The 24,728-nt window shown below is 33.6% G+C and overlaps 1 protein-coding gene and 1 long non-coding RNA gene across 5 annotated transcripts; both read right to left on the minus strand.

Moving 5' to 3' along the window:
* Window positions 1-11,340: 11,340 nt before the first annotated feature.
* On the minus strand, window positions 11,341-12,230 carry LOC144555850 (uncharacterized). The gene is made up of 5 exons (XR_013512141.1): window positions 11,974-12,230; window positions 11,756-11,833; window positions 11,609-11,674; window positions 11,441-11,523; window positions 11,341-11,351 (listed from the first exon to the last, which is right to left on the minus strand). It is a non-coding gene; the product is annotated as an uncharacterized LOC144555850 (long non-coding RNA).
* A 6,764-nt stretch (window positions 12,231-18,994) lies between these two features.
* On the minus strand, window positions 18,995-23,075 carry LOC144555093 (serine/threonine-protein kinase AtPK2/AtPK19-like). Of its 4 annotated transcripts, none has more exons than XM_078303307.1 (7): window positions 22,940-23,075; window positions 21,141-22,019; window positions 20,951-21,033; window positions 20,743-20,863; window positions 20,327-20,500; window positions 19,814-19,921; window positions 18,995-19,506 (listed from the first exon to the last, which is right to left on the minus strand). In XM_078303307.1, the coding sequence occupies exons 2-7, from the start codon at window positions 21,750-21,752 to the stop codon at window positions 19,210-19,212; spliced, it is 1,395 nt and encodes a 464-aa protein (XP_078159433.1). In that variant the 5' UTR covers window positions 21,753-22,019; window positions 22,940-23,075; the 3' UTR covers window positions 18,995-19,209. The 4 variants fall into 4 exon arrangements, with proteins under 4 accessions (XP_078159433.1, XP_078159435.1, XP_078159434.1 ...); XM_078303309.1 differs by having other exon boundaries at window positions 22,936-23,058; XM_078303308.1 differs by lacking the exon at window positions 22,940-23,075 and adding an exon at window positions 22,749-22,896.
* Window positions 23,076-24,728: the final 1,653 nt, after the last annotated feature.

Consider the following 24,728-nt stretch of genomic DNA (forward strand, 5'->3'; position numbering starts at 1 on the left):
AAAAACCGTTCTTGATAATTTTTTTTATTTTTTATTTTTTATTTTTTATTTTTTTTTTATTTTTTATTTTTTAAAGGTAGCATTGTAAAACCTGGTCAGCTTTCAAGTATATATATTTTTTTAAAAAGAGGTTTATAATTGAATTAATTTCTTTAAAGATGTCAAATTAAAGATATTTAATTCCCTATGTACATCCTATATATGAACCGTCTGATAAAATTCGAATCAATATGGTCTTGGTCTAACCATATATATTTTGTTATCTCAGGTAATATGAATTCGTTTCCATTTGTTCATGACATCAATTAAGCAATTAATTTTATGGTATTAATTTATAAATAACAAATAAATAATTAAACAAACAATTATACAAACACAAACAAGTTGTTTATTTTTTTTTAAATAATCTCTGGTTATATATATATATCTCAGATAACTTAAATACATATAACAAATGAAATATATATCAGAAAATAGCATCTGGATCGGTTTTTAGCAATAAAACCGATCCAAATACTATCAGGAACGGTTTTATTGCTAAAAACCGTTCTTGATAAATTTTTTTTTTTTTTTATTTTTTTTTTATTTTTTTTTTTAAAGGTAGAATTGTAAAACCTGGTCAGCTTTCAAGTATATATATTTTTTAAAAAAGAGGTTTATAATTGAATTAATTTCTTTAAAGATGTCAAATTAAAGATATTTAATTCCCTATGTACATCCTATATATGAACCGTCTGATAAAATTCGAATCAATATGGTCTTGGTCTAACCATATATATTTTGTTATCTCAGGTAATATGAATTCGTTTCCATTTGTTCATGACATCAATTAAGCAATTAATTTTATGGTATTAATTTATAAATAACAAATAAATAATTAAACAAACAATTATACAAACACAAACAAGTTGTTTATTTTTTTTAAATAATCTCTGGTTATATATATATTTCTCAGATAACTTAAATACATCTAACAAATGAAATATATATCAGAAAATAGCATCAGGATCGGTTTTTAGCAATAAAACCGATCCAGATACTATCAGGAACGGTTTTATTGCTAAAAACCGTTCTTGATAATTTTTTTTTTTTTTTTTTTTAAGAACAACTTTGAAAATAAAATAGTATTAGAATCAGTTATTTCAAATAACCAATTCTAATACTATTTTTTTGTATATGGCATATGGTTCAATTATATGGTTGTTGTATATGTAATTAGTGTGGTGATTAATAGAATATATATATGGTTGTTGTATATGGCATATGGTTCAATTATAAATATTTTTTGATGAAAATTAATGTAATTTACATTATTAAAATTTATGTGATAATATAATTAGTTATTTGACATTGATATTTCATTTTGAAGTCATTTTGACTATTGAATTTTTTTATACAATCATGCATGATGCATCAATGACTTGTGCCATATAATAATATACATAGGACTTGAACCCTTGTTGTGTGGGGTTGTGAAGGAACGAATACGAATATTAGCATTTGGTCGATCGGAACCGTTAAAATGAAAGAATGTCATATTAATTTCACCATTATAAAATTTGATACAATTCGGGATTCGTGTACTAGTTCATCAAAGCAAAACAATATAGCAACATCGCACGGCCGTAAATAATTTACGTTGGATCAAAACTTACAGTTGTCGGGCCTTCGGCACTTTTACGTTATTAATGTTCCATGTTATATCTTGATCATTTTAAAAATTATTACATGTCATTTAATTACAGACCCACCGTTGGATGATCATGCAGAAATGAACGGTCTGCATTCCATTTAACAATTTGATGCCATTAATAATAATAAAATTGTACAAAATTGATCATAGTAGAGTTGATTTGGCCATACAAACACAAATAAATAAATTTGATATTTTTCACATTTTTCTTAATATTTATCTGTGTACATGCATTATCAACAGAAAAGAAAATAAATGGTAGCCGTTTGATGGTTGATAGACCATCAATATGAGTGGGGTTTACCGCAGTGATCTTTCTTATATATAGTATCAGGATCGGTTTTTTATAAAAAACCGATCTTGATACTATTTTTTTTCAAAGTTGGTTCTGCAGCAAAAAAAAAAAAAAAAAAAAAAAATTATCAAGAACGGTTTTTAGCAATAAAACCGTTCCTGATAGTATCTGGATCGGTTTTTTATAAAAAACCGATCCTGATTTTTTTTTTTTTTTTGCAGAACCCATTTTGAAAAAAAAATTTATCAAGATCGGTTTTTATATAAAAAACCGATCCTGATACTATTTTTTTCAAAGTTAGTCCCGCCAAAAAAAATTAGTATTAGGATCGGTTTTTTATAAAAAACCGATCCTGATACTATTAGGATCGGTTTTTTATAAACAACCGATCCTAATGATAACTCCCTATATAACCTGCTTAGGGTTCTTCTTATTTTCATTCCGCGCCTCTCATTTTCAACTTAGCGTCTCTCTCACTGTCTCCGTCTCTCCCTCTGTACTCTTTGTGTCTCTCTCTCTGTCTCCGTCTCTCCCTCTCCTCCGTGTCTCTCTCTCTCTTTCTCTCCGTCTCTTCCTCTCAAAGCCGAGCCTCTCGCACCTCCGGCTCGGCCGATCAACTATTACGGTATTAACTTTATATAATTTTCTCATTATTATGCTTTAAAAACACATTTTTTTGTATTTTTTATTGTAAAATGTTTTTCCATCTAATTGTTACATTTGTTTTTATTTTTAGGATCTTTTTTAATCTCAAGTGATGTGATTGCAAAAGAGGTAATTATTGATTTTTTTATTGTCGTGCTTTACATTAATTGCATAAATGTGTGTTAATTGAAGAAATAGCTCAATTAGTCACTTGTATGTTTGTTAATTAATTTTTTTTGGATTTAAATTTCTTGTTATAATATGTAATGCTTCACAAAACTTTGTATGAACATGAATTTTTTGTAATAATTTAAGATGTGTATGATATTTAATTTATGATGTGTATATGATATTTGATTATTGTTTCTTACTGTGCAAAAAAAAATATATTTAGGATGCTGGCCAGCAAAATATATATGGAAGCTGGTTAAATAAATAAAAATATTTTTTTTAGCTTCAATAAAACATCAGGATCGGTTATTTTAAACAACCGATCCAGATTACTACTATTATGATCGGTTATTTTTTTAAAAACCGATCCAGATTTCAGATCCTCATTCCAACAAAAAAAAAGTATCAGGATCGGTTTTATATAAAAACTGATCTTGATAGTTCGTATCTGGATCGGTTTTTATTTAAAAACTGATCTAGATATGAAATTTTTAATAAAAAAAAATATTCGAAAATATTATCAAGAACGGTTTTTATATAAAAACTGATCTTAATAGTTCCTATCTGGATCGGTTTTTATTCAAAAACTGATCTAGATATGAAATTTTTAATAAAAGAAAATATTCGAAAATATTATCAAGAACGGTTTTTATATAAAAACTGATCTTAATAGTTCCTTTCTGGATCGGTTTTTATTCAAAAACTGATATAGATATGAAATTTTTAATAAAAAAAAATATTCGAAAATATTATCAAGAACGGTTTTTATATAAAAACTGATCTTAATAGTTCCTATCTGGATCGGTTTTTATTCAAAAACTGATCTAGATAACTACTATTAAGATCGGTTTTATGAAAAAACCGATCCTATTAGTTTCTATTTGGAACGGTTCTTTAAAAAATATAAAACCGATCCTGATAGTATCAGTATCGCCTTCATCAGGATCGGTTGGATTCCGTTACTGATATGTGTATATAACCGATCCTGATTCCATATTTTCCACTAGTGTTTAAATAATTTTGTGAAGAAAAAGTTTTCTTGTTTAGAGTGTATGCCAAAAGGAAAAACATTTGGATATATTTATGAAGTGATGTCGTAAATTCATATAATATGCAATAATTTTTTTTTTACGAAATTGATTTTCAGTGGTTCGTATAAAAGTTATACATATTCAATTAATTTTATGTATAAATATTTTCTTATAATTTTGAACGAAAATTTTAACTGAGAATTTTTATTTTTTATTATGTATGCACATATATGTTGATGAATGTCATTTGGAGATGCAATATGTTGGAGATCTTTAACCAAGAGACATCATGTCATGGATCACATGCATACTCTTTTTTTGATATGTTGGATCTAATACGTCTTAGTTTGTATGAAATTTTGGTCCAAACTAGATCATAACCAAGCATTTTGACAATTTGGGCCAAAGCTTGATCATGTGGTTACTAAGTGGTAAAGATATAACTTTTATACAAACATTGTATTGGATCCTGAGGAGTATATGTTATGTTTTATTACATGAGATTGCATGTACAAAAGGCTTTGTATATATATGTGTATATATGTAGCTTTGTATATGTATATGTATATATGTATATGTGTATGTGTATGTGTATATGTGTATGTGTATGTGTATGTATATGTGTATATGTGTATATGTATATGTATATGTATATGTGTATATGTGTATTTATATGTGTATGTGTATGTATATGTGTATATGTGTATTTATATGTGTATGTGTATATTATACATATATTATAAAAACCATAATAAATGTCAAGTCCTTTATTGTGCTAACTCTTACACTTTAATTAGTTTAATCATATTATAATATATATATATATATATGTATATGGACTTTTAATGAAGCCGAGACAGTAAAATCAAAAGTAAACTGAAACTTTATAGTTACAAATCATGAACCCTAATTCTTTTAACTTTTATTATCGATAGTAACAAATCCAGAAAAGAATATGCTAAGTACTAATTAATAACGAATATCTATAGTTATGAAAATAATCTTTTAATCTACTATAATTTGTAGAAAGAATTCTCCGAACTTATATTTGTCGAAACTTAATTAATTACTAATCTACAAGATTTACGGTAGGAAAATATAGTTTATACATTCGTCCTTTGCCAAGACATTAAATTTAAACATCTAATTTTGAAAAGGTAAATTAAATAATTTTAATAAACAGATACACAATAATAAATTCTCAATACCAGAGTATATTATTCATTATACTTATGAAGATACTTGAAATCAATTTAGAACACATTTTTAATTATAAGCTTTTATTTTAAAAAGTATTATGATAGTCTAGATATTAAAAGTAATAAATCATATTACGGGTTTCAAAATGAAATGTATTAATTATCATAAATATAGAAATTACTGAATTATAATTTATGTAGAAATGACTCAAACTATATTTTTGTGTAGTTAAAATAGTTCATTCACGGATTATGGGTCTTGACCAAAATATAGATTAAACTCACAATTTTACTAATTTCTCAATATTCAAACTATGATTTATATTTATTATTTGAGATAAAATTAAATCGAAACACTAACTTAAACGTTTAAATCTAATTAGCGGTCTTGGATTACCTCGGGAGCTTGGAACGCACATAAAAGAGAACGATAGCTGCAGGTTGGAGTAGGGACAGAGGTCTCGGATTATGTACGGCGGGGAAGCGCCTCACGATCGACGTATGAACTAGAACACGCGCACAGAGTTGTGATGGCTACCGGGTTGCGGTGGGCTGCTGCCTTTGTTTGGTGGCCGACACAAATTTAGAGAGAGAGAGACAGAGAGGTATGATAGAATGAATTATGAGCATTTTCTTTATTCGCAATACATATTTATATTATTTGAACGGCTCCTTAGAAATAATGGCAATTAGGTCAAAATAGAATGAAATCAATTGCTCAATCCAGTTGTCTATGTGTGAGAAATTGCAATTTGAATTTTAACGCAAGATTATAGATTTAGAAACTAGCTTGCTGTATGGAAATCAAGAATCGTGCAAAATGGTTTCCTATGCGTGAATGGCTCTTGCTTTAAATGAAATGCAATATTTAAATGACAACCAATTAATTCCTTAATTAAGTTGCACAAATCTCTCTTCAATTATTAAATAAAAGAAACAAAATAATTAGAATGCATTACTTCTTTTGTACCACCAGGAAATTATGTTAATTTTGCATTCGGCTAAAATTAAATCTATTGTAGAATTCAATTATTAATTACCTTTTATTTGAGAATAATCAAAATGATTTTTAACTCAAGTGTTTTAATTTAATGAGATAACATTGACATTGAAGTTAATATTCAGTTATTATGCAATTCAAATTTTGATATATATATAATTTTAATATATGAAATATAATTTTAATATATGAAATATAATGTTGCCAAGTCCATAGTTTAGGGAATCTAAGAAAATAAAAGCTCTAATTTTTTAAATAAAAATTATATTGGTTTAGAAACATTTTAAAAAAAAAAAGTCATATTAGTGTGTCAATATAAACAAAATACATTAGGAAAGATATATAACCACTATTATATTATGACAAATTTTGTAACCATAATTAATAATAATAATTCAATTTTTCAAGAGGTGACGGAATGTTACATCCTTCTCCCCTTAAAAAGAATTTTGTCCTCAAAATTCATATACTAAATTGTAATGAATCGATTAAGTGTTACATTCTTCTCTAAAAAGAAAATAATAATAATAATAATAATAATAATAAATACAAAATAAAATAAAATAAAAAATAAAATAGAGTATGAGTTTTGTCCTTAAAATTCTAACATAAAAAAAAATGAATAAGTGTATTACGCTTCTGTTAGAGATACGACACAGGCTACCGTCATTAGAGGGTTGACAATGTCATAATCGGAGTCATATTTCTTATGAGCTTGGTGTACTCTCATGATGAACAAAATGTTTGGCACTCTTCTTGGCTCACGATTTTGATGACGCATCTAGATTTGATTGTACTTGAATATTGCGCATATATCATGAAAATCTCTGATGCAGTTTTCAGACATATGAAAATATATATATTTTTTGTTGTTGTTGTTCTATATCTAGACAATAATTGGTAATACAATGTTTGATGGATCATCAGGATTGATGTGTAGTTAATTTGGGAGAATAATAATACTAAGCATGGTAATTAAATATTTTCTACCATGTATGTGATTGTTTGATCTAATTATAATTAATTGCGCATCATTTAATATATACTAGGTGAATATAGTCAACGTTAAACTTTATTTTTAGAGGGAATAAGTTGGTAGTACATGTGATTAATTACTGCTTGAACTTGCGGAACTATATTCCTGCTAGATGATATTCTTGGATATCTAAATAAAATAGTAGAAGGAATTGCGTAAGACTAGGAAAAAAAAAAATGGAACCATTAGAACAAGTTGGATTATGCCAGAACCAATTAAAGGAGTGCAATCGAGGCGCTTTTGTTCGCTCTCAACCAAAATTAAATTATACATCGTCAGCCTGTCTGTCTGTTCTAATTTGAAATTGAATCAACAGAAGTAAGAGCCGTTGCCATGGACATTGAATGGTAGGATGAAATATTCAGTAGGATTTCTAAATTACTAAGTAAAATTTTGCCTACGGAAATATATCTGTTAAAACAACAGTTATAGATGTTCATTCTTAATATTTCTACATCAGGAGATAATTATATGACAGAAAATTTTTAGTAAGAGGTTAGCATTTGTTGATAAAATAACAACGCTTAATGTTATAATTTGAAAATCAGTAATAGATTGAAGAATATGAAATAATTAAGTTCGGCAAAGTTTTAGCTAGGTAGCAAGTCGATTAGTTAAAGGATAATATATGCACGAATAATTATATATTAAACAATTTAAACCTCGAAGTTCGATAATTGAATATACGGTAAGGAAAAAAAATCATAATAAATATAAATATAAAACTTTGAATGTAGAAAATATATGAGATGACTTGCATAAGTTGTTTAAATTCTCCAACTATTAAATATTAAATATTACTTTTACTAATTGTGACAAAATGTTACATTCATTCTCCCTTCAAAAAGAATTTTGTCCGCAAAATTTAAATATAAAATTATAAATATTTTTACTACGCTTCCGCTGCGCTACTCTGATAAAATTACCAAATTATTTCAAAATAATTTAAATGAAATATTTACAACAAATTTAATGATGCTAATAATAATGAGGATTTGATAAAGTTCAGATGTGGACAAATTAGATATAGATGAAGTTAAACGAAATTTAACAAACTTCAATGTCAGACTTTGTTAGTTTATTTATAATAATGAGTTGAACATCTGATTTATTTATTTCTTAATATTTTAGAGTGGCCACTAAGATAATTTGATTTTATTGCTTCTTATAATAAGATTAATTGTGGAAGTGACTCGATTCCCATTTTTATTTTTCTATAGTATGCAGCAGAGGTTATCAAAATATTTTGAAATATAGTTTTATTAGGAAATAATAACGAAACTAAATTATTCAACAATCTATCGGTTCTTATCAAAACCAAGTCTAGTTGTTCCGGTTGAGTTACAAACTACGTAAGAAGAATACAACATATTGTAACATTTTTTTTTATGTAGAATTCCAAAGACAAGACCTTAACGTTTTAGCTCTCTTAATTTGCGGGAAGTAATTTATTGATATTGTATGTGCTGGCTTTGATACCAACTTAGTTGTCACACCCCGAGACAACCCGCCACGTATTTTTACGTAAGGCGTGTGCATATCACATATATTATCAATAAAAATATAAATAAAGCCACCTTTTTTTTCATAATCAAATGAGTTTTACAAATGATCACGGCGGACATGGCTAGTAACACAAGTACTGCTATGCCCGCTCAATGTATCAATTATTGAATCATAAAAATAAAAGGTGGCTTTATTTATATTTTTTATTGATGATGTATGTGATGTGCACACGCCTTACGTAAAAATACGTGGCGGGTTGTCTCGGGGTGTGACAACTAAGTTGATATCAAAATACATTAGAATATGCGTAAAAGATTATAGTAGATTAAAAGATTAGTAATTAGTTGACACCAAAATACCGCTCTTCCCCAAACATAATTAGTTGACACCAAAATACATTAGAATATGACAAATTTTGTCACACCCCGAGACAGGTAAGAGTAAATTTTTTTTTTACTCTTACCTGTCTTTTTGAATACGGTACGGATCGGATAAACGGATAAAAAAGTGTCATTAACATTTCGATTTGTGCTTTCGATAAAATATTTTTCAAAATAAGAAAAAAAAATAATGAATATAACTAATTTGTATTATGAAAATTTAATAAAATACAAAATTTTATTGTATCATGTATCATCTTCATACAAATATATATCTATATATATAATTTTATTTTTAAAAATTATTTTATATGAAAACGGGTAACATAACGGAAAAAAATCATTACCCTTATCCGTACCCGATTAGCTAACGGAAAAAAAATCTTATCCTTACCCGTGTTTTCGGATACAATGCGGATCGGATAAACGGATAAAAGGTTACCATTGACACCTCTACACTCTCTTCCCCAAACATAATGGCAGAAAAGTAGCGTGCTACGGTCAAAAAGAAAATTAGAGATGCTATTGTAAATTAAAATTTGTTTTACCGGGCTGATATCATATCCGATAATATGGGCTCAATTTAAGTTGTTGGGCCTCTATAAAACCCAGAAAACCCATCCCTAACCCTTGCTTCACCTCCGATCCCTAATATATATATAATAGGGAAAATTTCTACTGTACCCATTAAAGCTTTCCCATACTAGTAACCTATGTTGCGGCTTTGCCACAACTGTTGTGTTGGGTTATAAATATGTTACGTGCTATTTTTTGGGAAGGTATTCTTCCTGAGCGGTATATTCCTCTGTATCTTGAATTTATGATCAACTTTTTTTTTATGTCAATAACATAGAGAGTTGTAGAGGACTTAGCTTTACAAATTTTATTTCACTTTGCATGGAAGGTCAATTATTTTTTAATTTTTAAATTTTTTGTACACTGTGACTCCATCTAATGACGACAGAATCAACATTCGGATTGTTTATGAGATAGTTAAGTTTTACTATAAGATCTCTCCATACAAAAAGCCGACAAATGGTTGCCTTTGCAATTGATACATAGGACTATTGCTACAAGCAGAAAAAATAGTGCACATACATTTCTCTTGATACATGGATAAATGAAAAAAGACTTGTTTTTATCCTCCGAATAAGCCATATTGGATCGCACTATCGAGCTTGGCAGTGTAATTATTTCACTCTTTGAAACGGCATACACAGTATGGCCACATATTTTACCGATTTAGTCTCCTTTTTGAAATTAACAGCATGCAGCATGGACCCAAAAATCTCACAAATCCTGTAAGAAGGAAAATGTAAGGGCTTAATAGTCTTACGATAAGAGTCTCTTGTGGATCTTTATTTCTAATTTATAGGTTTTATTAAAGGAAACCTGCATAGATTAGGAGCAGCAATATAAAAGAAGTGCTCAATTAAGCCGTAATTGTTGAGCTGCAGAATTTTATTTTGAGACACTCATCCCTAACAAAATTCAGACAACACAATGTTGGAATATGAAATTGGCTGAAAAGAATAATATGTAAGTTGCCAACACTGGAAAAGGATGACTAGCCATTAATAATATGTAAGTTGCCAACATTGGGAAAGGATGACTAGTCATTTCGATAAATCACAACCTGGGACAGTTCATGCATGCCCTGTGAGGTTTGACTTTCATGATTATTATTTTTTTAACGAAAAGAATACTGACCGACAATTCCGTAACATTTTGTGACGAATTTCGGACCCCTAGTTGGCTTATTACCACCATGAATTCGCTTGAACAATTCATAGCACTCGGCCTCAGAGTAGATTGTTTTATCTTCATATATGCTCAACTCATGAGCTTCAAGACTGTCTATCAACAGATACAACCTGCAAAACTTTTCTCAGGAGAGATGAGGTGAATGTGTGTGCAAAAAACAGATTAAAAGCCGTTCTATAAAAAATAAAAAATAAAGTAATAGAATTCAGCTTCTGTGATTACGATCGGTTTAGCAATGCTCAACCAGACAAAACAAAAACACAATGAAATCCACCAGTAAAGTCAAACTTAATTCTTACCAATCGAGATTCATACAGCCTTGGAACTTCTTCAAATCATGATTACAGAAGGGAATAAGCCTAATTGTGCGACGTACGACAATCTTTTCGGACAGCTATGCAAGAGTGGAGAACAACATCTGAATGGAAGAAAGGAACTGAAATGCCGTTGGTGTAAACTTTGGAATACAGGTTGAGAAAATTACCTCCCAGCCTTAGAGTTCGTCAAGCCCGCCTTCTATTGTTGCAGAGTGAAATCCATAATTTGACGTAAATAACATCGAGGAAGATATTCCAAAGTTTCAAAACAAACACTTGTACCAGTGCTGCTGCACACCACACCTGCACCATCACTTGTCCCAAAAATAAGTTAAAAAACTATGGATTCCTGTATCATAATTGATTAAAGTTTGAAAACAAACAGTGGAGAGAAAATTCTGACCTAATAGTAGAAGAATTTTTGACAGTAACAGAGCCACCTTTTTGAAAACTTGGACCGAGCTTCTTTAGCTTCGATGGATCAAACTAAAGCATAGAAATATTTGAGGAAATCATATCGTCTGATATTATTGAGGGTATATAGGTAAATGGTCTAAAAACCAAAATTTACTTTTGCGAGACTTTCATCCTTGTCAATAATTTTTTATGAGTTCCCTCTCCCAGAAGAAATCTCAACCTAGAAAACCATTATTAAATTAATAGAAGGAATCTTAGATACAAATTTGAATGCTAATTGTAAAGCGGAAAAAATTCAAACCGGAGTGATCTCCCATGCAAATGCACCGCTATCTCTTGCGTCTATACCCCTCTTGTTTGGTTGAGTTGCATACAAGTCCTACAATTAATTATGTTCACAAAGAAGTTTGTCAGAATAATACCACTGTAGAGAATAAATTATCATATATACCCCTCCTTTCCTCATTAATTTTGAATTTTTAAAGGGGCTGAATTGAAAATTTTATGGTAAAAATATACATGTTCTTCTTTAGGGAAGAATATTGATATGAATGCAGCAGTGGTAGCTTCTAGTCTCTGTAATTACCCATGGAGGAAAATATCCTGCATGCGAAAATACTAAGTGAGCCGAAATTGACACATGTAAGAATTTTTCCGGACCTAAAATTGGCTACTTTTTTTTAATAGAAATAGTAGAAAACGAAGAATTTGATTTTGATATAAATAATTAAGATAATGTTAGTCATGTAGAAAATTTGTACGTTTAAATTACGGTGGAAAATTTGGAAGGTAGAACTTCATTTTTTTGTAAGAAAAGTAGTAATGTTGAAAATTTACCTATAAAAATGTACTACTGTGCTTAGAAATTATGAAATAGATTTATGTTACAAGATAATTTATACGTCTGGAGTAAATTATTTTGCTTCGAAATTTTCTTGACCGGCGGCAGTAACAACACTTTATAACTATGGAGGTATCACACTTTAGGGGACAAAAAACAAAGTGAAGTACTTGATCACTCTTCTTCCAACATTTGGTTATGTTTGACTTGTATGTACTGCATGTGAAACTGTGATACTTCTTTTCGGACAAGAAATTTATTTGGAACAATTGCAGTGTTTCATATTCTAAATTAGTACCCAGCATACTTATATATATAGAAGTAGTTACAACACAGAGATACATAGCAGTTCTAGCTAGTTGCATTGTCTTAAACGTCTGATCTTGCATTGTGAAAAATCCAATTTTGACATTTCCTTTCACAGATAAGTTGGTAACTTAGTAAGTATTACCATTGCCACATTCCTTACCCGTGGAGAGTATGATTGTGTGGTAAAATAAATACGTTATTATGCCCCACTCTTAATTTGACTCTGTCAATAAGAATTGGATATGCAGAAAGATGAGGACATAATTGGAAACTTTTGACGAATATATGTTACAGATAACGACTTTATTTTCGTTGTTAGAAAAATAAATGTTCTTGTCTGTCTACACCGTTTGGTTTTGAAGACAACGAAATCTATATGAAATATATTCCTCAACACATAAGCAGACCTATTCTACCTTCATATTCCAATCGAATTCTTCATTTGGAAGGAAGGAAAAAAAGCAAGACTATACTTCTTTTAATCGAAGGAACCAAATTTCGATATAATAATAAAGAGTGATGCTGTCATGGATCGGAAATTTTTTTCAGATTTTTGTCCGAATTAATCACAGCCGTTAATTTCAAAAGGGAAAAATTGGAATAACATCATATAATAACATCTTTCCGTTAATCTTTCTGTTAGATCTCCGTCTCTTCCTCACGCAGATACCTCTCTTCGCATGAATTCGCATCTCTGAGATACCTCCCTCCCTCCCGTCAGTCGGCCCCTCCTTTGCTCTGTATCTCCGCCTCCCGTCGGTCTGAGATATCTCTCCAGTCGCTTTGTAAGTTATCCTCCCTAGTTATATTCCTTATTTATTGATTTGTCAGTATAAATTACTTATTTAATTCCATATTGTTGCTTCTTTTAATTTCTGTTTTGTCAAGAAATTGCTATAACAATAATAGTGCAGCGTGGCCCAGTCGATTTGGGGATAGTCGTTGGGTTGTCAGAAATTGAAGGAAGGAAGAAAGAAGGAGAAGACAAGGGCAGGCGTGAGGGGCAGCCTGTAGTAATTGAAAGGGGGACTGACAAGGGGGCCAACACAGAGGGAGGCGCTAGAATAAGCATTGAGTCTGACAAAGGGGTCCAAAGCAGCAGGAATGGAGAGAATGAGAAGAGAACAACTGGAGGAGTTCTGTCCGACTATGGTGTCAGGCCGTTCGAATTCAGTTGAGGGCTCGCGCTACTGAGATGGCAACCGTACAGCTATTAGGAGTAAATAAAGATTGTTTTACCTTATTTCCTTTTTACTCTAGCATCGCCTATATAAGGCTTTCACTTCTGTGATTTCATTTTATCGAAAAACATTATAAAATTGGGAACTTCTACTTTGAGCTTTCCTGTATCGTTTGTAAGCTGAGTTGCAATTATCAGTGAAATTGTTTTGTTGTGTTTCTTTGATTGATTGTGAGACTAAGAACGCTGCAAGTGGTATCAGAGCCCTAAGATCACCAGCTGGGAAAATCTCGGCGCAAGGCGAAATCCGGCAGCACGATGCCTCCGCGTTTGAGAAGTCAAGACGGCTCCGATGAGGAGGTGGTTCTCGATCTGACAGCGGTTAATGATAAGCTTGTCAGGATGGTGCAAGAAACCGACTCCTCCCTCCAGGCTTCACTACAAGCACGAGATGAGCGTATTGATAAGGTTGAGGGCAAGATCGATCACCTTACTGAGATGTTCAAGCAGTACATTGATGGCCGGCGTACTACTGACCTTACTGGGAGTAACTCCAACAGGCAAGTTCCTCCTGCAACTCAACCAAGGAGAGATCCACCAGCACCACCTGTCATCGAAGAGACATCCGATTTGAGTAACAGGTATCAGGATTGCCATGTAACAAACCAAAAGAACTCTCTCCCTAGGTTTGATTTTCCTTGTTTTGATGGAGATAACCCGGTTGACTGGTTAGAGAGTAGTGAGTTCTACTTTGACTGCTATCAGACCTCTGAGATGTATAAAACCCGATTAGCCACCATGAATTTCTTTGGGAAGGCTAAAGAGTGGTACAGTTGTTTTAGAGTGGAAAATACCAATCCTCCTTGGCCTATCTTAGTTGAAGCTGTTTTTGAACGGTTTAAAGACAAGAAGAATTGTAATGCCGTAGTGATGTTCCGAAAGGTGACTCAAACTCATTTTGTAGAAGAGTATATTACTGATTTTCAAAGGGCCAAGTCAAGACTGATGGCTGAAACTAGTATTAAGAATGACTACTTTTATACATGGAGTTTCATTAGTGGACTCAAAGACGAGTTGCAAACTACTATCAACTTGTTCAAACCGCAAAACCTGAATGAGGCGTTCAATGTTGCCCAAGAAGTTGAGATGGCAGTTGGGCCGTCCGATAAGAAACCTTTATTTCTCAGACCCCAAAATACCCTTCCAACTCGGCCTATCAAGCCTCCTGATGCAGCAACCAGGAGATGGCCACCAGGTCCTTATAATACCAATCAAACTAGGCCACCACCTAGACCTCCACAAAACCCCCACCAAAACCTGACCATTGATCAAAAGAGAAACTTGGGTTTGTGTTTTAGATGCAATGAAAAGTGGTTCCAAGGTCACAGGTGTCACAAAGGGCTACACACTATGGATGCAGTAGAAGGAGAAGAGGAGAATGTTGATATTGATGAAATTCTGAACTATGAAGAAAAAAACAAGGAAGAGGCTGAAGATGAACAAGAAGAAAGTGTGGTGATTTCTTTGAATGGTCCTAAAAGTTCCAACAACAAAACCATAACCTATAAGGGCTCCATCAATTCAGTTCCCTTTTGTGCCTTCATTGATTCAAGGAGCACTCATTCTTTCATAAACCCTTCCTTACTACAAAATTTGGAGATCCCTATTGTTGCAACCAGCCCTCTCAAAGTGAAAATCACAGATGGCAGCAAGATGAGTTCTACAGCTATCTGTCCAAAAGTCAGGTTTAATCTGAATGAGCACCCTTTTGAGTATGATTTACGGGTCTTAGCAGTACCCGGTTATGACATTCTCTTGGGTATTGATTGGTTATCACTATGGGGCACCATGGCAGTGAATTATGGAGAAGGAACGATGGCTATGAAGAAGGAGGGTCAAATAGTCAAACTGGTACAAAAAAAGAGGTAGCCGAGGTCAGAATCTGTGAAAGGATTGTAGATCCTGAGAAAGAGAGGGAAAATGGCAATGAAGTCATATATGCCCAAGTGTTCAGGGTGGAGGGAGTCACAAACACCACTAAACCAGAAATCAACCCCATTCTTTTACCTGTTCTGACCCACTTCCAATCCCTCTTTGAGGAGCCGACCACCCTACCACCTAAAAGAGAAATCGACCACCACATTACCCTCAAGCCTAACTCTACACCCATCTCCCTAAGACCCTATCGATTCTCTTATTTTCAAAAGTTGGAAATAGAGAAAATCATACGAGAGCTTCTTAAAAACAACCTAATCCAAAACAGTACCAGCTCTTATTCATCACCCGTGCTCTTGGTGAAAAAGAAAGATGATACCTGGCGTATGTGCATTGATTATAGAAAATTGAATGACGATACAGTCAAAAACAAGTTCCCAATTCCCTTGATTGATGATTTGTTAGATGAGCTTGATGGTGCACAGTATTTTTCCAAACTGGACTTGATGAGTGGATATCATCAGATAAGAATGAGAGATGAAGATGTGCACAAAACAGCATTCAGTACACACGAGGGTTTGTATGAATTCAAGGTTATGCCATTTGGGTTAACCAATGCTCCCGCTACTTTTCAGGCGTTAATGAACCTCATTTTTAAACCTTTTCTGAGAAAGTTTATTCTGGTTTTTTTTTGACGATATTCTGGTGTATAGCAGGAGTATGGCAGCACACACAGAGCATCTAAAACAGGCTCTAGCGGTTTTGGAAGAGAACCAGTTGTTTGTGAAGAAATCCAAGTGTGCTTTTGGTGTTGACCGAATTGATTATTTGGGGCATATAATATCCAGTGAAGGAGTGGCAACTGATCCAGCTAAAGTTGAGGCAATGGTGAATTGGCCAGTTCCTAAGACCATCAAGGCCCTTAGAGGGTTTTTGGGATTGACGGGTTACTACCGAAAATTTATCAAGGGGTATAGTATCATCTCTAATCCTCTCACTGAGTTGCTCAAGAAGGGTGGGTTTGGTTGGAATCCAGCAGCTCAACAAGCTTTTGAAGAACTCAAATATGCCATGGTGAGTGCTCCTGTTCTCAAGTTACCCGACTTTCACAAACCCTTCATCCTTGAGACTGATGCATGCCAATATGGAATTGGAGCTGTTTTAATGCAAGATAAGAGACCTGTTGCCTTCTTTAGCAAGAAATTGGGTGTAAGGAACCAGTCTCTCTCCACTTATGAGGAGGAGTCGATGGCTTTATTTTCAGCCGTGACCAAATGGCGACATTACCTGTTAGGAACCGAATTTGTGATAAGAACTGATCAGGTGAGCCTCAAGTATTTGCTAGAACAAAGGGTGAACACACCCCTGCAGCACAAGGGTCTAAGCAAGTTGTTGGGTTTGAATTACACTATCGAGTACAAAAAGGGTGTTGAAAATAGGGTTGCAGATGCCTTGTCCAGAAGAGAGGGGCAAGAAGAAGGGGAAATGAATGCAAAATTGAGTATGTTGAGTGAACTAATACCACACTGGGTGCAAGATGTGGTGAAAAGTTATGAGGGAGACGAATGGATTGGCATGTTGAAGAAGAAGTTGCAGGAAGAGGGGTCAGTTGGTAGCCATCACCTTACTGAATATCAAGGTGTGTTGAGATTCAAGGGAAGAATATGTATAGGGGCAAAAGGGAAATTGAGACAAGTAATATTGAAGGAGTTACATGATTCAAGCTTGGGTGGCCATTCCGGTATTAATGCAACATATCAAAGGGTTAAAAGAATGTTTTATTGGCAAAAAATGAAAGAGGAGGTGTATCAGTTTGTTAAGCATTGTGAGAATTGTCAAATTAATAAGTCTGAATTCATGGCACCTCTAGGCCTTTTGCAACCTTTACCAATACCTGAGGAAGCCTGGGAGAGTGTGGGTATAGATAGAAGTTCGTGCTATTTGACAGAAGTTCGTGATAAAACGATACAGGAAAGCTCAAAGTAGAAGTTCCCAATTTTATAATGTTTTTCGATAAAATGAAATCACAGAAGTGAAAGCCTTATATAGGCGATGCTAGAGTAAAAAGGAAATAAGGTAAAACAATCTTTATTTACTCCTTATTTATTCTGTGGAGCTAATAATAAAACATAGACGGACACGGTACAAAAAAATTTGTGCAGCTTATCCCATCCAAAGTCTAATCCCGCTAAGTAGGAAAGAAAAATTGAGACGTAGAATCCATCCCGTCTGAGTAGGAAAAAAAAAGGGGATGGTAAAATTTGTTCCATCCTGATTTGTCTAGCCCTTTCTTCCTTTGACACGACCTTCCAAATTTCTCTTCCAACAGTGCAACATCTTGAACCTTTCTTAACGAGACAGCCTACACCATGCAAAAAAATATAAGAAATTGCAAAAGAATATAATTTTATTTTATAGGAGACATTGAATTTCAATAAAAGTAGTTGTGTACCTTTTCAAAATCTTCATTTGATCTGAAGATGGCTTCGTGGCCTGAACCAACTCGCCTATTGAGAGACATTGAATTTCAATAAAAAGTAGCTGTGTACCTTTTTAAATTCTTCATTTGATCTGAAGATGGCTTCATGGCCTGAACCAACTCGCCCAGATGGAACAGAAGGTGAATCGCCCAAGAGACATCCATCAAGAAAAGAAGCTAGAGGCATTAGAAAATAACCCAAATATAATTTACCGTCCCTGATTTTTTTTTTCCGCCAGGATGGATTTTACTGTCCCGATTTTTTTTTTTGTTCTGCCCATACGGGATGGATTCTACCATCCCGATATATATATACATTTTTCTGCTTTGCAGGATTAGAATTTGGATTAGCGGGGATTTGCTGGATGGGAATTTTTGTATTGTTTGTAAAACAGGATAATCAATCCCATTTTTTCTATATTTTAATTTTTCATTGAAATGCCACCCTTTCGCAATATCTTTTATTTTTATTTTTGATTAATAAAAAAGTCGGTGTAATGATTGGGTTGATGGTGTATATTAATTAAAATTCTCCGGGGCATGTCTGTCATAAAAAAAAAGGAAACAAACATTTCCATTTCTAGATAACCACCAGCAATCGTTTCAAAAGGAATAAGATAACATAAGTGCTCACAATTGAAGCAAACAATCGTCCAGATCATGTATAACAAAAATAAGCAAACAAACACTTCCATCTTTTAGATGAACACTATCAATCGTTTCAGAAGGAACAAATAAAATAAGCGCTCACAATTGAAGCAAAAAAAACGTCAATCATCCAGCACAAAACAAGCACTATTAACTGAAATTATCTTAAACAAATCTTGGGTTTATCCCAACATCCAAGCAACTTAAAACCTACAATAAAAGCTTAAAAATCTAAAGGTTCCACACTCAACAGTCAACATAGATCATATTATCATAATGATAATCAAGAAAAAAAAGTCCCTTGAGACTAAAAATTTAAGTCGCCAGATTTCACAATAAACATATTAAAATATTATAGTGCACTTATCCAAGTGGACTGGGTTCTTTGAGGAACTGCGAAGGCCTAACATAACTAAATCCCAGAAAATCGCTACCAGCACCCGGGCTAGCTACTGGAGAGTCCAGTAAGGGCATACTCGTCCATCGCTCATCAAAGTTCGCCACACACATCTTCCCTGCCACATTTGGGCGGAAGCTGGGCTCAATTTGACGGGCCTCCAGTTTCTTCCAATTGATTGGTTTGAACCACTTGTGGTTCTTTATTTCGTTGCTCCCACCAGGCCCACTTCCCAGGCGCCTGTTTGCCTCCTTAGTCAGTAACTGGAGAAGAAGAACATATTGAGTTAGATTAACAATAATATAAGGCTCAATGGTAACAGAGCTAGATAGAAATTTATTCCCAACAATTTCCCTCACACAATTTTGCAACTTAGTACCCAATATTGCTGTGGTTGTTTGCACATAACAAATTCCATTGTTAAACAGGGCAAAACAGTGTTGGTACTAGCTGAATCTCACAAACCATGGGTCTTACATGAGAAATTAATGGGTGCTATAAGCATTAAATTATATGTGGTTTTATTTGCAAAACATAGTAGTAAAAACAAATAGAAAGGGATGAACTTACTCCTTTTAAAAGCGAATGAGCTTCACTGGAGAGGAAAGCAGGAAGTTTAATCTTATCTTTTATGATTTTCTGCTGAATCTTATCTCTGTTGCCACCTAAAAATGGTGGCTGAAAGAAAATGTATAGACCCAAATTACTTTATTGAAGAAGCACTTGACAAAAAATTACCATTGCCATCAGGTAAATTGGACAACCCATTATACAAGCTTCAGTATAAAACTTCTAATATAGTTGCAGTAATACCAATACCAAAACAATGTTTTTTCCGCATGTATAGCCATGCTGGAAAAGGCTGTGGTACTGTTCATGATCAAAGCAAACTAATACCAAACCAATGTCTTATGCACAGCCATGCAGCCAGGGTTGTGATGCCCATTCATGACCAAAGAAACACGTACCAAACCAATGTTTCCCTATGCATAGCCATGCTGTTCAGAGGTTCCGTTCATGACCAAAACAACTCAAATATGGTACTGGAATCTTAAAAAACAAGAAGGGAAAAGAAAAACTAACCCTGCCAGTCAGCATTTCAAAGAGAAGAATACCGACACTCCACCAGTCGGCGGCCTTATCATGGCCCCTTCCCTGAATAATTTCTGGAGCCATATACTCCACTGTGCCGCACATTGAATTTGTTCTGCTATTCTCCTCAAACTCCTTTGCTAACCCAAAATCTGTCAGCATCGCCTGGACAAACATTATGCAAAAACAGAATATAAGTCAGGTTATATTGGACGAGAATAACAGTGCCATATTTTCAAGTCAGTAAAATCACAATCAGGTTATTGATTTTTATCCTTGTATTAGGTTTGCCTTTTATAATTTCTAATTTAATTAGGGTCTGCGCTAAAAGTCTCTTACACTAAAAAGGATATAATGGCATGATGAATGATATAGTACGGTAAGAATTGACAATATCCAGCACTTACATGGCCATCAACATCCAAGAGAATATTCTCTGGTTTAAGATCTCTGTGCATAACGCCATTTGCATGAAGGTGGGATACAGCCGATACTATTTCAGCAGCATAAACACGTGCAAGATCCTCCCTGTTTAAAAAAATATATATTGTTTACTTTATAGACCTCCAAAATCTAAAGACATATATGTAATAGAATACATCATTATATTCTAACCTGAATAAGCCTTGATGATAGAGCTGGAAAAACAAATGGCCGCCGTTTATAAAATCCAGTACTAAATACAACCGATATTTGGTCTGCATAACAAGAGATAGTTTGACAAAGAGAAATAAGTACATTTTACAGAACAAACTATAATAGATTTAAAAAAAAAAATAGAGTTTTTCTGAACAGGACTAAGTACCTGAAATGAATATCTCAGCTGGACTATGTAGGGATGGTCAATTTTAGTAAGAATGTCCCTCTCAGCTTTCATATACTCGACATGATTTTTCTCTAAAATCTTATCCTTCCTCACAACTTTCATGGCATAAATCTCGTTGGAACCTTTCTTTTTGACCTGAAAGACCTTTCCAAAAGCGCCTTGCCCCACCAATTTCAGAATTTCGAAATCATCGAGCCCCACTTCTTCACTCTTCTTGCATGTCTCAACCTTCTCTTGCTCTCTTGCGCCTTCTTCTGCAAGAGGTTCTAGATGGTCCAACGAGTTCTTGGTCTCGTGCAAGTTGAGGAAGCTTAAACGGGGAGACTGAGCAGTGACAAGGGCTGTGGGACCCACCAGGGAGTGGGACCGCTTAAAAATGACAACAGGGTCATCGTATACCTCCTCGGCCAACTCAGCTGCAGTGGGAGAAGTTAGGGACTGAACAGGAGTTGTGCCAAAGACGTCAGAGAAATCAAATTCAAGATTATCAGGCCCCACCACATCTGGCGGGCCCGTGGGAATAATGATCTGTCTAATGGTGGTTTTGGAAGCAAAAGCCGCTGTCAGACCAGAGACTTTAGAGGAGACCATTTTTCAAAGTTTGAGATGACTTGAAAAGTTTTTCTTTGGTGGGGCTTCAATAGAAAGACTAAGGGAGAATTGCAGGGAGAACTGAGGAAGAGGGGCTTCTGACAATGGCTTTGAAGAGGTGGAAATTTACATAGACAACCAGGACCTGAGAGAGGAGGCAAGTGGAGATGCAGCAGGAGCAGTTGCAGGTGTAAGAGTTTCCCGACTTACAGGAAACTTTATTTGCCACAGTGCTTCCAGAACTCATGAATAACAGGTTTTCTTGAGCTGCACGCGAAAATAGCAGGATTAGTTGGGATTAACAAAAACTAGTAGAGAACTGAAGCAAATTAATCACATAGAAAGCTACCATTGAAATCTTAACATATCAGAAGTTCAGAACTGATATTTAATAATCAACATTATCATTTTTTAGGCTGAAAACATATACTTTGGCCTTTCTGAAGTTAATCAAACAGTTTTTAACTTACCATTATATCTTATCAAATTTGGGATATGACCACAAATTAACCATTTTATGTTCATAATCATGTTGCAAACAAATAAATAGATGAGAACTAGAATTCAAGTATTTGAGGCCTTAGTCTGCAATATGATAATTCCAATGGGGACAGGACAAATAATTCCTAAAAAGATTTGTTTCATGGAGATGAACCTCACACTCAGATAACGCAAGTAATCAAGAGCATGCCCCCCCCCCCTCCTACTATTGTTTGCTTGAGAAGTACCTTAATTGAAATTAGGGCCTTCTACCAGTTCAAGCAATAGTCCATTTTTGCTACCAATTATTGGGCGATTTTCCAAACCAACTGACAGGTTTTGGGCGAAAAAACCATCGGAAAAAAGGTTCACGTCTGAGTAACGCCGATTATTTAAGTTTGATTCGTGGATGTGGTTGATAATTAGAAGAGAGATTTAAGTGCGTAAAGTAGGTTTCGTTAATACAAAAGATAGGTCTATAGATTCGACAAATAAAAAAAGTTCATAGATACTTACGGAAACAAGCAGTTCTTGAAACCCCCAAGAAACACAATTTAATTGAAACCCCCAAGAAATAGGGCAAAATAGGACTCCAAAAACACAAAAAAAAAAAAAACCTTTATTTGCTCGATTGCACAGATCTGCAGCCCAAAATAGGATTTCAAAAACAGATCTAGCTGAGAGTGTAGAGAGAAAAATATACTTGCCTGTGAGAAAGCAGATTAGAAATCCACGGAGTGGAGATAAACTCGGCGATTTAATTTCACGGCCGTGTCTTCCGTTTTATACAAGTAGGAAGCAAAATTCATGATCTCTTGCCAAACCGGATCCGGATCTGAGAAATTAACACGTGTCAATATTTGAGTGGTTCGTTTTCAAAACCCGGTTGGGGTTGCATTGGCGCATCCCATTGGAATATGCGTCAAGATGGGTTGGCGCCTTGGGGACCCAATCGAAGCTAATTATTGAGGCCATTATAGACCTGATGTACAAGTATGTTATGAACCATAAGAGAAAATGGGAGATTTCGTTGGTGAGTGTTGCTTTTGGTGTACATTGATCTTTTAAAACCAGTTTATTCGAATATTTTGAGCGAAGGTTCCGCGTGTGGCGGACGCAACTCGGGGACGCGAGAGAGCGTTTTGCAGCTGCCTACTTCTGCTATTGTTATTTATGGTTACCGATTGGGAATTTGGGATTGATAATATATAGTTTCCAAGCATTCGTTTTTAATTTAAGTTAATTTTCTCAAGCTTTTGACCCAGTCGGTACAGCGCCTGTACAACAGTGTCAAATATCTTATTGATACTTAATTCAATTGGTTATTAATAGTTATTGTACTGTTTTTTTAATGTGGCATGATCTAGTACTGGATTCAGTCAGAACGGATTCAGAATTTCAGTCAGGATAGAACAAGAAAACAACTAAGTTCAAACCCATTAACTCAAACGCAAAAAGTGAAGAAGGCGAATAAGATCAGAAACTTGGATTTTTCAAAAAATATAACATTCTTTTTATTAAAAAAAATAAGATTTTTTTTTTGTGAGATAATAAGTTGTCAAAAAATAAAATACAAACATCAATTTAAAATTAAACTATTACATTATATATTGCTTCAAATAACGAATGGAAATGTAATTCCAAATTTTTGAATTGAAATTAACAATATGTTTAGTCAAATAAGAAATGGCACAATGTAATAATCAAACTTTGGCCCAACAGAATCTCAAATATTGATAACATCTTGTCAGTTTGTCCTTCCCGTAAACCCATCTTCTTACTTTCTATCAACAAAGAGTAATACTTCTATAGACATAAGGACCTATTTGTAAAATGAACATATTTTTATTTTCAAAGTTCAAACAGTCGATCTGAACCGTTCATCTTGTTCGCCATATTAATATGTGCTTGGAGACCAAATTTTACATTTTTTTTAATTTTTTTTACTATTTATTAAGATGGGTACAAAATTCAATGGTCTGAATTTGATATTTTTTTGTACCCATCTTAATAAATAGTAAAAAAATTCAGAAAAATGTAAAATTTAGTCTCCAAGCACATATTAATATGGAGAACAAGATGAACAGTTCGGATCGACTGTTTGAACTTTGAAAATAAAAATATGTTCATTTTACAAATAGATCCTTATGTCCATAGAAGCCTTTGCCATTTTTAAAACCAAGCTCTCAGGATAGGGCATTTAAATTTTTTTAGGGTAGGACAAGAGTACAAAATCAAGTGCTCTTGATAACTGTTTTTGAAAATTCAGGATAGGGCACTTGTCCACCCCTTCCTTAACGTGGGTCCGTCCCTGGATTCAGTGCGTTGCATTTAGCTTCGAGCTATTAATAATTGTAAATGGTGTTGTTTATTAATTATTAATGGGTGTCAAAATTATCTATTTTTGAAGATCAAAGGAGATGAATGATTCTAAGACATAATATCCAAGTAGATCAATGATGCTAAATAAATTGAAATCACTACGAAAAAAGCATG

This window comes from Carex rostrata, chromosome 6, assembly GCF_964058835.1.
Source record: "Carex rostrata chromosome 6, lpCarRost1.2, whole genome shotgun sequence".
Taxonomy (NCBI): domain Eukaryota; kingdom Viridiplantae; phylum Streptophyta; class Magnoliopsida; order Poales; family Cyperaceae; genus Carex; species Carex rostrata.